At 45.3% G+C, this 15,944-nt stretch overlaps 1 protein-coding gene across 3 annotated transcripts in view; it reads left to right on the top strand.

Moving 5' to 3' along the window:
* Window positions 1-15,944, top strand: part of LOC147706848 (exportin-5-like) — a 1,626,836-nt gene that overhangs the window by 917,540 nt on the left and 693,352 nt on the right. For all 3 annotated transcript variants that reach the window (XM_086926008.1, XM_086926006.1, XM_086926007.1), the window contains one exon: window positions 3,395-3,576. In XM_086926008.1, the coding sequence (XP_086782134.1) occupies window positions 3,395-3,576 (182 nt within the window). The remainder of the gene's footprint in view (window positions 1-3,394; window positions 3,577-15,944) is intronic.

Raw genomic sequence — 15,944 nt, forward strand, 5'->3', positions numbered from 1 at the left:
GGGAGCGGGCGAGGGTGTTGGCGCAGTCGTTGATCCATTGTCTGAGGCTGCGGCGTCTGGGTCGGTTGGGTCTGCGGATGGGTTCTGGGCGAGGGCGGCGGTTAGCTGGCCCTCGGTGATCTTGCCCCAGCTGCGGCGAGGCATCTGCTGGGTGCGGTGGTGTGTGGTGGGTTTCCAGAAAGAGAAGTGGATGCAGCGGTGGTCGGTACAGTGGAGTTCGGTGGTGCGGTCGAAGACGATGTGTGTTCTCGCTGAGAAGATGGGGTCAAGCGTGTGGCCGGCGGAGTGTGTGAGTGCTGTGACGAGTTGTCTGAGTCCGAGGTTATCGATCAGGGTGGAGGAGTTGGTGCCGTTGTTGTTCTCGAGGTGGAAGTTCAGGTCCCCGAGGAGGATGTAGTCCGTGGAGGCGAGGGAGTGTGTACTGACGAGGTCGGTGATGGGTCACAGAACTGCGATCAGGGTCCGGGGGGTCTGTAGATGAGGGTGCCTCTGAGGGTAGTGTTGGGGTCGGAGTGGATCTGGAAGTGCAGGTGTTCGGCGGTGCTGAGGGTGTCGTTGGCGTGTGTCGAGATTTTGTGAGTGTTTCTGTGGACAATGGCAATTCCTCCTCCTATTCCGTTGGTGCGGTTCTTGCGGGTGATCTTGTGCCTTCCGGGATGGCTATGGCGATGTCAGGTGCTGAGGAGGGGGTCAGCCAGGTCTCAGTCAGGAAGGCGACATCTGGGGCTTTGGTGTCGAGTAGATCCCAGAGTTCGACTGCGTGTTTGCGGGCGGAGCGGGTGTTGAGTAGGATACATCTGAGGAAGTTGGTTTCCATGTTGGGTGGGTTGGCGGACCGGATGTTGGTGAAGCTGCAGTTCTGGCAGGAGAAGGGTCCTTGGGTACGTTTCGGGGCGGCCAGACAGCGGGTGCGAGATCGTCCGGCGTTGAGTGCGTGGAGAGTGCTGGAGTCGTAGCGGAGGTGGGTGTCGTGGTGTGTGGGGGGTCCAGTGTCCCTGGCGCTGTGCGTGGTCCAGGCGCAGACAGGCTTGCCTTAGGTGCGCCGTCAGCGCCCCAGCTGCGCACCCTCTGCGCGCGTCAACTGCGCGGCTTGGCAGGGTCTGGCATACATGAGAGGGAGGTGGGAGGAAGGAGCAGCTGGGAGGCGGGAGAAGCGAATGGGCAGTGGTCAGTCAGGGGGGCGGGGCCACAAGGGACACAGCGGCGGGGAGACGAATGGCACAGAAGGCAAAAATGGGGCACAGGAGGGGAAAAACAGTGTCACAGATGGCAAATAACGGGGCACAAGGAGGGGGGAAACAGTGGCACAGAAGGCAAAAAAAGGGGCACAAGAGGGGGCAAACAGTGGCACAGAAGGCAAAAAAAACGGGGCACAAGGAGGGGGAAAAGCAAAAATCGGGGGTGACCATAGGATTGCAGACCCCACTCTCCAACAGACAACACAAGCAGACATATTATCAGTAATAATGTGATTAGCAGGGTTACAATTCCATAAAACACAAAAGGAGGAACCATATTACAATGATAGTGCAAACAGGCGAAATATAGTGCCTTGTTTAAACACCCTCTCTACATAGGATCATTATTATTATAAAGTACAGAAGGTCTCATGAGCAACGGGGGACCCCATTTACCTTTCTGCTCAGTAAATGTAAAGTACATCAGGATCAGCATATGTCGCTCTGCATCCCTGGATTCTTCCAAGTGTGTGAGATCATGTCAAGTGTGCTATGATAAACGCGGCAGAATCTCACTCATCTCGCAGCTGCCAAACTATTGTGTCTAGAAAGTGTTACACGGTCATGCCGAAAAACAGGCTCATACGTTATGATGACCTTGGCGGCTCAGCACTCACTGTACAGACTGTGGGTGCGATGTATGTCTAGGGAAGGGAAAAACAAACTCGTTCCCATGTGAGAACCTTCTAAAAAGCTAACTTGCGAAAACAACTAGCAGAAGTGTTGTGCGCAAAAAGCAGTCAAAGGAAAAAGATGGCGTTTAAATTCAGAAAAGCCATGCTAACATAACATACACACATAAGGTGGCCCGAATCCACAGAACAACACCTCCAAGAGCAAACTTTACTCATAAGATAAGAGCATCTATGGCTTTTCTGGGAAATATACCAATAGCTGAAATTTGTAAAGCAGCTACATGCTCAACCCCACACACTAAACATTACTGTGTGTATGTTTTAGCACACCAACAAGCAAATGTAGGACAGGCAGTGCTACGCACTCTTTTTCAAGCTACTGCAACACCCTTATTTTTAGCCACCACTTTTTGGAGGGCACTGCATTATAGTCTATGCAAAGCATGTGTTTCTACAACCACTCATGCCATTGATGTTGCTTACCCTGTAAGCATCTGTTTTTTGGCATGTAGTGTTGCAGGTTTACATGCTCCCACCCTCCTCCATGGACACCTGTGGCCATTACAGTACCTAGCTACACTATCATATGCATGGTCATCTTTTTAGTACCACTTATTCACATTCCAGTCTCACTTGACTGGGGGAAAACAATCTAACAATGGAGTTGAGGCCCATACACAATATCACCAACAGGGGGAGTCACTTTATTTCATGACTTGAAAGACGTCTTCGTCGTAAAAAAATAACTTGCACTAATCCGTATCCAACACTAGATGGCAGGAGTATGCAAAGCTGTGAATCTACAACACTACATGCCAAGAACATACACTTACAAGGTAAGAACCATAATCCTTCTGGATGACCCATAAAATGTACATATCGTTTCTTGGGACTTGCATAATCCATTTTAGCACATGTTTCACCCCATTTTTATATTGTAATGGACTTTGTAGGCCAAAGCAGATTTCCTCCTATGTATATAATAAATTGTCACTGCCGATAAGACAGTAAACCACACTGACTTTCTCTGAGTGTCTATTATTATTATAAGGACTATCCAGGTCAATTTCTAACCCTGCAGAGCCCCCTCTGTGCCAGGCTACCTGTAAGAGACTAGTCTCAAACATGTGGTCCGCACGCACGGTATGAAACCTCTTCTGTTCCAAACAGCAATTGTAAAAATTATCTCAAATGCCCACTGGAGTTAACCTGAGGCACTCTCACACTGATTGGCTGATGAGACAAACAACCTGAGACATTGGATGGGCTGCAGAATAATTGGCAAAACATATGTTGTTTATGGAACCTCTTGTATATTATTAATTTCTGTCCTGGAAGTCAGTGATATTGAATATATTTTAGAATCTTTAGAAGGCAAAAATGCTGGAAAACTACCCTCACAGCTAAGTTTATTTTCTAGTTTTTTCACTGCAATTTCTCTATTTTGCAATAGAAAAGTTCTGTAAAAATGTGGTCTATCTCTATCAAAATATTTACATTTTAAATGTTTTTCCTTTTTAGATCAGCTATTGTGTATCTAGCATCCTGGAAGTGTTGAGATGGACTCAACGGCCCACAGACTTAGATGAGGCTGAAGCTGGTGGATTTGTTACTGGTCGCATGCCCAATGGTGATCCAATCTTCCGTAATCCCTGCTCTGAACTCATTTCTACACTTCTTTACAATGTGTTCTCTCTCATCAGGTGAGTTGCGTTAACATATTAATGTTTAGTATCAAGCAATCAAGTATGTCTTGCATAGAATCATTATTAAATGCATTAGCTATCTTGAAGTAGCCATTGTATTACAAAAATGTAAAATTAAACTAAAGTGGACGCTATGGCCTTTAGCAACTTACTCCATTTCTCCTTATTGACAGTAGATGCCCCGGTCGAGACCCTGGAAAAAAAGGTCAACTCCTGATTCACCACTGTCTTATCCCAATGTCATCAGTTTCAAAACCAAGCCTTATCCTCAGCACCTTGGTTTAATCACCAGCTGACAGCCCCTAAGCAAATCTGCAAAATTCTGGAACATCAGGGGGTAAATCTTACGATCTCATTGCGAAAGCCAAGGTCAAAGAGTCTATCAAAGATTACCATATGGCTATTAAGAATGCGCAAATGGCTTTCATTGTGGAGAACATTTAATGGGTTTAAAACTCAGCTAAGGAAATATTATCCATTGTTAAATCCAGTATAGATCCCATTTTTTTAATATCTTTTTATTAGCATTTTAATAAACAAATACATGAGCAGTTGTTTCATTTTTTTCTGTAGTTTGTACTGTCGCAGGGATCCTGCCCCTACACAGAACTGTGCATAGAGACTTGGAACCTCAGTGAATTAGGGTGTGCCAAAACTCACCTTAGTATCCAAAATCCCCTACCAGACTAGCTACAGTGTCTCATTGGTTCTTACACACCCCCAATGATTAGACAACCCGGAACATGGACTTAGAACACCTCAGGTAACGTGGAAAACATGAACACTCTTTCGTTATACTAACATATCAGTCCGGAACGATGAGTAAATGATGACACGTGCAAGTTTGAAATATTTATTTCTAATGCAGTGTTCTCAAGCGCAGTATCTTAGCTAATACAAGCAAACATATTGTAAGGAACACAGTTAGCAGCTTAGTTACTATTCCATAAAATACAAAGGGTGAAAGCATGTTCAAATGCTAAAGGGAAAAGATCTAAATAAAATCTCGGTTTACCCACCCTTGCTAGTATATTATATTATATCTGCAGAAGGTCTCTTTGGTTTTAGAAGGGCGGGCCCATACCTCTGGTCTTAGCAGAAAGGGATCACATCATCTCCTGCACCAACTCTCTGCATACGAATATTCATCAAGTGTGTATGCATGCTCTGTGCAGTGCATTATTAAACGCGCCAAAGAACCAGAGTTGGCCACAGCTGCATATGTATTATGTCTAGACCGTGCGCTGATCAAACCGAACAACAAGCGCTGTGTTGAAATAACCTTGAAGGCCTCGGCACTCACTGTTCAGACATAACTTATCAAGCAAGGCTGATATTATAAGCAAACATATTATTCTCGTGTGAAGCAAAATATTCTACTAGGCTAAAAGCTTTAATAACAAAATGTGTTGTGTGCAGAGGCTACAGAAAAGGAAATTGGCGTTTAAACTTCTAATAAGCTCATGCTAACATAACACTGTGTGAAGGCAAAGCCTATCTACATGACACCCTCCCTTTGATCCGAGCACGGATAAGTCAATAGGTTGGGTCCCAAAAAAAACTGTGAAAAAACAAATCCGATTATCCAATGAAAGGTCGGTCAAGGAAGCGAGACTGCAAAGGCATCTCATCCTAATAATGAATATGCAAAATCAGGAGACACCGTATTGCAGAGACACAAATCCAGGGCCCATTCGAAGTCGCAACTCAGGCAATGAAAGACAGGCTGGACGCATGTAAAGTAGGACAATCGTAACGATAATCCATAAGCTGCACTCAATGTAGCAAGAGGCAGCGCTTCATAGTACTCAAGCATCCGGCGCGAAGCAGCCCCAGCCGAGACAGCTCGTCTTGTAACACAGGATGTGCATCCATTTTGAAACAAGCAAAACAGCAATAGCACGCCAGCAGCAGGAGCCAGTAGTAAGGGAAATCCACCGAACAGGCTGGAAAAAATAGAATGGAAAAAAGCTGGAAAGACCCCGAAAATCGTTGGAAGGGAAGTCACCAGGCCACTGCTTACAACTTTAAAAAAGTGAGCCAGCCCCGATGTGGAGGATGCATTGAAGATAGTGTGAATGAACTCACCGAAATGCAAGGGCAAATCAGTATTTAATAAGGCATGCACCTCTGTGTGAGTGTTAGCCACGTGAAGGAAGAATGTTTCACGAGCAGATGTGAGGGCAACTTCTTTTTGGGACAATAGAGCTCTTATGCGACTCATCTTATTAAACTCTGCTTTCAAGGTCGGAATCTTAGGCTAGATGGAAACATCAAGTTTCCAATGCAGGGGTGGATACATTACATTCTTACAGCAAACCACACGCTCACTGACGGTAGCGACATAAGCAATCCCTTTTATTAACCCACAGCAATCATCATTGTTTAAAAGTAAATAACTCCCATTTGCCAGTAATGTGAATGTGGGAACGATTGCAGGCACGGGGGTACCTTTCAAAATACAGGCTAAATTTGGCTCGTTCTGATTACAGGAGCTGTGTAATTGGATATGTCTACACATTAATGATCCGGTGTTTCAGTGCATTCTTCACCATTCAAATAAAGCTTCATGGAGATAAGCACTACCAAGAGGCTCGTATCTACCAATTGCAAAGTACTTCATACAGCCCTTGAACTCGAATAGTGGGAACGGGAGAGTTACTAACCCGTCAATAAGCCACGTTGCAGTATTGGCCTCTGCCACAGAAAATGGTAAAGGCTCCAACCTCTAAATGTGTAACATAGGAAAAGAAGCATCTTTCATCGACCGTAAACGCTGCTTGTCAATCAAATTAAACGGGGCAAACAATGATGACGTATTCATGTAATGCCACAGCACTTTTCCAGCCTTAAGGGTCTGTAAGGTCCATGCAAACTGCGTAATAGAACGCAATTGATTTTGAACATGGTACAAAACAGACACTTCAACTTGCACAATATCTACAAAAGATGACAAAATATTATGTAACGTGTAAATGCAGGAAGAGAGCGTGTTTATGCTATTATCTACAACCGCTAGCACGTTTTCTAAATTAGCTTGATCTATTGCTCTAAGGCGGGTAGCCGCCTCAATCTGGGATGTTTTCCAGAATCTGTTATAAACAGCATATATCCATCTTTTAGATCTACCTTTAGCCGGGCCTTTTATAAAATCATTCAGATCAACATCGTCAGTCAGTTTAGATAAATGCAGTTTAACTTACACCAAGGTAGAATGTCTGAGCCATTTCTGACATAATTTTCCTGCAGAATAGGTCACTCCCAAAACGGGGATCTACCCTGACCTGTGTAAAGCCATGAGCTACACCCAGAAAACGATGCTGGCATGCGTCAGCACTTCTGTGCCAGAGCAACCTGCCTTTGGGGTCCAAACTGTATATGTTAAAGGAGGAATTCAATAACAGAGTTTGTAACTCTCTCATGGAAAATGTAGTAGTATTACTCCAACCGGAATATTCCTCTAAGTCTGGAAAAGAAGGAGTTTAATCTTTTAGCAGTAGCGAATCCAAAGCATGTTGTCTGTGAAACTGTAGAATTCAAAAACAACATATGGTTCGGGATGAGGCATGCACGGTGCAAAGCCTCAGTGCCTTGCACTTGCCAGCTTTTTGAACCCCAAACTGATTTAAGGTCAATGGTATCCTTCCACAACTCGTAGCCCCCCACAGCTAACTGGTCTAGAAAGGACTTCGAGTACAATAATTTAGTATTGGTAAGTCTAACTTTGGATGTGGACTTTTCAGTCATTTTAAAATAAAAGGCATTAGGATTAGATTGAATAAAATCTGTAAAGTAAATGAACCTGTTCAAAAAGGTAGCATAACTGCCTTGTATAGGAGCAGGACAGTGTTCCCACTGGGTGTAATTTACAGTGAGCCTCCTGGTAGTAGTTTTATGCAGGTAGCGATTGCCAAAATGTTGGTAACAATACAAATCACCGTAATTACCAGACTCCAAATACAAATCTTCAGCATCAAAGGCACCATAATATTTCAAATCAGAAAACAATGATTCTACGGCCTGAACATCCCAATCATCAGAACGTATATTTTGTTTAACTGCATCCCCCATAGGCACTCTAAGCACATTAGGGACATTTATAACCTCAGTGGGCCAATGGATTTGAAATCGAACAGCATCCCATACAATCCCATCTAAGTCAGGCCAAGCAGTGATATTAACAATAGCCAAGTCTTTCTTCAATCTATGTGATGAGGAATGGGGAGCCAGTGTTCCATTGATAAGTCGAATGCATGTTCTCTCCTCGACATAGTGTCCATTGACGAGACGGAAAAAATAAAACACAAAACCAATTGACATAAAAAGGTAAATCGAAAAAAGCACCATCCAAATATAGATCCAAGGGGGAATCAAAAATGTTTTTAAACAGTCTTGCTAGAACAGAAATCTTTGAAGGCTTTTTTGATGTGTGGGAATCAGTGTCAAATAAAAATCTGGATTCTGTAGCCAAGCGAGTTTGCAAATCAGGCATTGATAAGTCAGTTGGGTAAGTGTAGTCAGTTTCATCAAGTTGAGTTCCAGGCAGTGTACTCAATAAAGGACTGGAAACAGCGGGCATCTCGAGAGCAATACCAGGCACAGGATTGGAAACCGGGGCCAAAACAGAATTTCACAAAATCGAAGGACATGAGACCGCCGGTGTCATACTAAGAAGAATCGGCCACTCTGTGTATCTTGACATTGTCAATGGAGATATACCTGTTCTCCTTACGACCTGGAAGTGGTGGTAAAATGACTGTTCTAGTGCCCTTCACACCAAGCACTGGAGCTGGAGCTTGATAAGAGGGACCAAATTCTTTCTTGTTTTCGATCTTCTCACAAACCAGTTCTCCAACTTGGGGTAGCCAGCCAACTACCGGGATCTGCAAGGCATCATCCGAGGAGGGCAAATGTTCCTTTGCAAGACTGTCTCTTGTCTTTTGTAGATCCTGTAAAACATTGCAATGTTCATCTACGTCAAAGGAGGTAGCAATAGCCACCGATTCTAGACCGTCAAGGTCCGGGACAAATATTTTGATACTAAAGAGCATCTCGTATGGGGTCCGCCCACCCAGAGACCTTCTAGGGAGATTATTAAGAGCACGCTATTGAGATGGGCCAGCCAGTTCCTGCCAGTGACTATAACTTGAGCCATCAAAGACTGCTTTAAATCTTGGTTCATCCGTTCCACAACAATATTACCCTCAGGTCTTTATGGAGACGAAAACTTGATTTGGACCCCCAATGAAGTCATGGCATCCTTATACGCCTTAGAGGAGAAAGCCGGACCCTGATCAGAATGGAAGGTACCACAGACAAAAATTCCTACAAAGACACGCAAGTCCCTTATGACAGTCCGTGAATCAGCGCTGCGGTGTGGCCACACCCACCCAAAGCGTTTGCATGAATCAACTGCTACTAAGATGTACTTATACGCAGTATCAGAAGAAAAAGGATTGCAGTGATCTAAGTAAACACATCCAAGTGGATTATTAGAAATGAACAACTGAGTCTGGGGCGAACGCGTAGCAGTAGAAGGCTTAATCTGCTGGCAAATGTCACATTGAAGGACATAATCACGCGTCTGTTTGTACAGTCCCCGCCACTAGAAACGTTGTGGAAACTGAGCTACAGTAGCCGAAACGCCCGCAGTTCGCAGACGCAACACCTTCATGGGCTGCGGTAATCCGTGTGGGCCTGCGGGCCGCGTTGGGAATTAACCTCTCACCAAAGTCAGGTATTTACACATAAGGAACTTTATCAGGACTTAAGTGGTATGAATACTTCGAAGGGAATCCTTTAGGATATTTACCTCCCTTCTCAGTTGCAGCAATAGCTGCCAAGATATCATCATTGATCTTACTTTTGGAACGTGTAACTGCTGCAACAAAATATGTCGATACTGCTGATTTTGCGGCGTCATCAGCCAACGAATTGCCAACAGCGTGGACTCCTAGGCGCTGATGACCGAGAGTGTGAATCACAAACACGAGTGGCAACTGCTCTTTAAGCTCAGCCACTCGGACCCAGATCATTTTATGTTTTATTGTGCTACCCTTGGAATCACGAAAATCATTCTGAATCCAAAAGAACAGGTTTTCATTGTAAGACTGGACACAGTAGTAAGAATCACTCACAATAAGAGTTGTCACACTTGGATCAGCATACTCCAATGCAAGCGTCAGAGCACGAAGCTCTGCCAATTGTGCGGTGCAGTCCCCAAGAGTCTGCGTGTGCACGACTCTGGACTTGAACTCATCATTCACCATGGCACCTACCAAAATGGCGCAAGCGGAAACCTATGCGTGTTTAGACCCATGCACAACTTGCTCTGAACCATCAGTGTATATGATGCAATGGAAATCCTCCAAAGGCTGCATAGCCAAAGGCGCATGATGAACAAACTCATACTGCAAAAACTCCTGCGACTGTAAGGAGGCATCAAAAATAAACGTGACATCCGGAGATGTCAATGATGCTGCCCATTGTATCCACCGTGGGTGCAAAGCTTTAGAATTAGGTACACTGGCCTTCGTCACTGCCGCTAGTGCAGGATACGGGGTAACAACCAACATGCTTTTTTCCTGCGACAGTGCACGTTCCTTATGAATCGCCATTTGCACTGCTGTCAAAACTTTTTCCACAGAGGAAAACCGCATTTCAGCTGAAGTGTACAAGTGTGACTTGTAAGCAATAGGTACGGTGTCTCCTTCGTTAAAAGTAAGGTACGTGAAACCCACCGCCCCAGGGATGATTCTTATCACCAGGTTGGTGTGGTTATCACGAGTCTGTGAGAATTTAGATTCTAGAAGATCAGCCTGCAAAGATTGCAAAATAGCTGAATGTTCTGGCAGCCATCAAGATTTGGTAAAAGTAGGTTGTATCAACGCATACAAAGGCTTGATACGCTGGGCATATTCGGGAATATAAATACGCCCGAAATTAAAAAATCCCAGCAAGGTTTCAGGTTTAGCTTCGCAGGATTCAGCTGCAGTAGAATAAAGGACCATCTCCTGACATCACCAAGTACCCTGGCATGGGGTTCCTCCCCAGGGTCTTCGAGTTATCAAGCGAGGGACACCAGGTAGGGGAGGGGTCAGCAGGGACAAAGGCTCTGAAAAGACATAAACACAACAATGAGATAATTGTACACAAACTACTCTCATCAATTCTCGCTAGATCACAGATGCCTATAATACCTGTGTGTCCTCAGCATATGTTTATAACAAAACACCATATGACACCCTGTAACACCATCTGATGAGGAAAGCAGAATAAAGTATCAGTGTATTGTCATTCATCAATGAACTCTCAACACAAATGCTTTTAACCAGACCCCTACCCTGCTTGTAAATCCTATGAGCCTTGCAGGACCTCAGAACCAACAGGGACAGTAGAAGCGAAGGCAGCAAGACAAGGTTGAAAGTCACCCTGACTGACGGCTACTCAATAGTACCATCCGGCAGCCTTCCCTGAAATAAGCGTTGGTTACCCCCCTACCTAGGATGATAGTATCTGTAAATATCAAAGAAACCAAAAACGCTGTTGTTCTCACAGCCGAAGTAAAGCAGTGTGATTCCAAAGGAAATTCCAATAGTAACTGTAACCCGCGGTTGCGACCACCACAAGGCTCTGCACATAATGCACCGATTGACAGGATCCTAATATACAGACGGTGTTACGCTGCAGCTGCACGCAGTAACCCGCTGTAATGTCCTCAGAACACCTTCCCAATCACCAAATAGCAGACGGCGTTACGCTACCTCCTAGCACGCAGTAACCCGCTGTAATGTCTATAACTGAAGCCAATGTAGAATTCTCACATACGGCGTTACGCGGCAGAATGCTCGCAGTAACCCGCTGTGACACAAAGAACGGATCCGCAAGCGGTGAGAGCCAGCTAACAGTACAATGCAACAGGGGAGAGGCGGAGCAAACCGCAGGCACCACTCCGTTTACTCACGGAACTCCACCGATGCTCAGGACTCTGCCTCGTCAGCTCAAAGCACTCCCCGGTACAGAACAATCCTCGCCAAACCCGACGAGGACACAAACAGGAAGAATTACGCGCAACCACTTGCGCACCATGTCAGGTTATATCACTTCCTGTTAGCATCTCGGCACCATGGGAAATGTAGTTTCGTGCTGCCAAATGCCATACAGGGGCTGAATCCTGACAGTACATCCCCCTTCCTAACTCCTCCTCGGCCCCGGCTTGGCAGGGAACCGGCGGTGGAATGAACGAACTGCCGCAGGGGCATGCACATCCCTCCATGATTCCCAGGAATCGTCCTCAGCCGTATACCCTTTCCAGGACACCAAGTACCACAGCACCCCTCTGCGTATCTTGGAATCCATGATGCTCCTGACCTCGTATTCCAGACCCCATCACACACCACCGGAGGAGGAGCTCGGCGTCTAGCCCCCACAGCTGGCTTCAATAGACTACAATGAAAGACTGGGTGTATTCTCAATGAACCGGGCAAGCACAACTTGTACGCAACAGGATTGATACGCTTCACTACCGTATAGGGCCCAATGAACCTGTAATGGAATATGCTGCGCAGCTTGAACTTGATATTCTTAGTTGACACCCATACCTTGTCTCCCACCTGATATTGAGGTCCATCATGTCTGTGTCTATCCTCCCATCTTTTATACACCTCCTTAGCCTGAATCAAGTGCTGTTACACCTTTTTCTGTAGGTTATGCAGTTTCCTGACTTCCGTCAGTACCCTAGGCTGATTACGAACCTCTACAGGGATGTTGATAAGCAGTACCTTAGCATCAAACCCATACGTGGCATGGAAGGGAGACAGACCAATCGAACTGTGCCATGCATTATTGTATGCCAGTTCTGCCATCCACAACATGTCTACCCATGACTCCTTAGCATCCTTGGCATAGCATCTCAAATACTTTTTCAGTGTCTGGTTCAACCTCTCCGTCTGCCCGTCCGTTTGCGGATGAAAGGAGGTTGATAGGGAGGAATCGATGTGCAAAGCCTTACACCACATCTTCCAGAACCTGGCTATGAATTGAGGTCCCCTATCCGACACGATGGTCTCGGGAACTCCATGCAATTTAATCACGTTAGACATGAGAATTTGGGCAGTTTGGCTGGCAGTGGGAAGATTGGTACAAGGAATAAAGTGTCCGAGTTTAGTAAGGCTGTCTATCACCACCAAGACCGTGGAGAACCCTTTTTCTAGTGGTAGACCTGTGATGAAGTCTAAACTTATGTGTGTCCAAGGACTCATAGGTGTGGGCATGGGCATCAATTTCCCTTTCTTGCCCCTTGTCTCTCCTTTCCCCCTTGCACATTCTTCACATTCAGTCACCCAACTCGCCACATCTTTATTACGCTCTGGCCACCAAAAGTGTCTCTGCAACAGCTCTTGTGACTTCTTGATACCCTGATGACCTGCCAAGGGAGACTCATGACACCACCGAAAGGCCTCTTTTCGTAGAGCAGTAATGGGTAGGTACAGTTTGGAGCGATGGAACGGCAACCCTTGTCGCATTGACTGCTCGCTGTGTTGAGCCACCCAGGCATTCCAGTCACCCACCGAACGCTGTTCCTTTACCTTCTCCAAGAACCATTCAGCTGTTACGGCACCCACCACCTTGGATGGTTCTATTAGAAACAGGTACAGCCACATTCGAACAGTCCTCACCGGTATCTAACCTGGATAAAGAATCTGCTTTATGATTTTCCGCCCCTTGGCGGAAGGTTACCACAAAATCGTACTTTGCAAAAAACAGCATCCACCTCATCTGTCTTTGGGATAGATGTCTTGCTGTTCTCATGTATTGCAGATTCCTGTGGTCTGTATATACTGTGATTGGATGTCTGGCCCCCCACAAATAGTGTCGCCATTCCTCAAATGCTCTTTTAATAGCCAGCAGTTCCTTTTCGGCTATGGTATTTTGTTTTTCGGCTGTATTCAACTTCTTAGACAAGTAAGCTACCGGGTGTAACTGTCCCGTGCTCTGATCTCTTTGGGACAAGATCGCTCCCACTGCTTCATCTGATGCATCCGCCTCAACTATGAAAGGATCCTCGGTACGAGGATGAGACAAAACAGGGGCTTCCGTAAAGGCCTTTTTTAAGTAGTTGAACGCGTCATCGGCCTCTTGAGTCCACTGGAACTCACACCCTTTCCTTAATAACCTAGTGTTGGGAACAGCCACCTTGGAAAACTGCAGGATAAACCGTCTGTAGTAGTTCGCAAAGCCCAAAAAGCATTGCACCTCCCTGACTGTCTTTGGAGTCGGCTATTCCTGCACAGCTAGCACTTTCCTGTCGACTTTCTGCAAACCCTCCGGACACAGCATCACCCCCAGGAACTCAACCTGCCTCACATCAAACTCACATTTACTAAGTTTGCAGTGCAATTTATGCACCCTTAGCCGATCCAACACCTTGCACACATGACCCACATGTTCCTGTGGGGTTACTGAGTAGATCAAAATGTGGTCTATATAGACCACGACGAACAGATCCACGAAGTCTTTCAGTACATCGTTTAAAAAGAATTGAAATGCTGCAGGAGCATTGCAGAGGCCGAAAGGCATGACCTTATATTCATACATGTAGAAAAGGAAACCAATATCTGGGTTCAGGGACCTGTCTTGTGTAGTGGCTACCTTAAAAAAGTGTATTAGTGTAGCTCTTAAAGAAAGAAAAAAAGTTCTTTCTTGTTTTCCCCTCACTCACCGGAGTTTCCTCACGGTGACATGCTTCATCATTGGGGTCATCCCAGTTCTATACGAAAAGGGGCGTGCTACGACTTGCGAACTACGTAGGAGCACTGTTAAAGTGAAGGACTATGTGTGGTGTGAAGAGAGTGGAGTGGATGTGTGTGTGAGTGTTAAAAATACCGTGCTAGTGGGCCTCAATGTTTTATTCTGCTCCTAGACCGGTATGTTAAAAGTGGGGTTTATACTGTGTACCAACCAGTAATGTAGGTGGGTTCAGTATATGGTCAACCTGTTTCACGCTACCCCTAGCGTTTCGTCAGGACCATACAGGGACCAGCCCTGTATAATACCACTCCTAAAAACCTAGATTTAGGATTAAAGAATTTATTAGTGCGAAAAATATTTACAGTGGATGACGCTGTTCCTACTTGGTACATGCGTGGTTCAGAGTACATACGCTTGGCTTTTTAGGCGGATGTATTGCTCAATGGTGAACCTGTAAAAGAGATGAATAGAACAAAGTTAAGAAACACCTTGCCCCTATCTCAGCCGAGATTGGGGACTTTTCGTCCTTCAAGACGTATGTTATCAATACACGTACATACATGCACATAGTCTATATGGTGTTGTTTCACCATATTGGTGCGTGCACGCTTTCAAAGTCCGATGTCTGATCGTTAGTTTACACTGGAAGTGAAAATAACGTGAAAAATCGTGACAGACATACAAGGTGACTAGACAGAAAACAGTGAACACACAGTTTGACACACACCCAGAGAAAAAATTCTGAATATTTACATTTGTAGGTGCTTAATGGCACATCATGGTCTCTTAGGGGGGCGGTATCGCCTCGATGGAAACAATGCTAAAAAAGTTTGTAGGGTTGTAAAACACATAATTAGTTTTCGAGCGTATTTTACCTTAAATAAAGTGTAGGAAACTCGATCTTGTGTTCCCAAGCTTATGGGCCCAGATGGTTTAAACTTACTTCCTAATCAGCAATGCCGCGTGGTATTACCTATCTGCTTCCCCTCGGACCGCATCTTGCAGAGTGGTCCGTGGGTTCGGTTTTTGTATACTTTGGTTTCCGGGTTCGGAAACTAGACTGTGATGATCCGGCGGCCATCTTTGGTGGATGTTAATGAGCCTGGCGTGGGTCTTTCTACTATTCCCTTTGTTTTGGTTAGTGTAAGTGGGCCTGATCTCACAAGGGTTATCGCAATATGCATTGTTTTACAGAGGACATATGGGATTCATCATTCAAAAGTAGGGACGTTTAAAAAGGTATGTAGTTGAGGAACTATTGAGCGATATAATCAGATCATCAAATGTCATTGGCTGAAAGCACCCCAAGGTATGTCATCGTTCAGCCCTCTTGTATCTGTCCGTAGTCTAAAAACCCAGCGTTGTTCACGCTCATGAAGGATTTTCTCAAGGTTTTCCTTGTTCTTTACACATTCTAAGACTACCCATCTCAAGTCGTTTGGTGTATGGTTCCTTTCGATGAAGTGGTTAGTCATGCGTGTGGTTGACTTCTTGCAGCGTATATTGCTCCTGTGCTCCACAATTCGAGTGCTTACCTTTCTTGAGGTCATGCCCACATAGTGCAAATTACACGTACATGTGATTAGGTATACCACCCCACTCGTATTACAGTTGGA

The sequence above is a fragment of the Lissotriton vulgaris genome, chromosome 6, assembly GCF_964263255.1.
Source record: "Lissotriton vulgaris chromosome 6, aLisVul1.2, whole genome shotgun sequence".
In the NCBI taxonomy this organism is placed as follows: Eukaryota; Metazoa; Chordata; class Amphibia; order Caudata; family Salamandridae; genus Lissotriton; species Lissotriton vulgaris.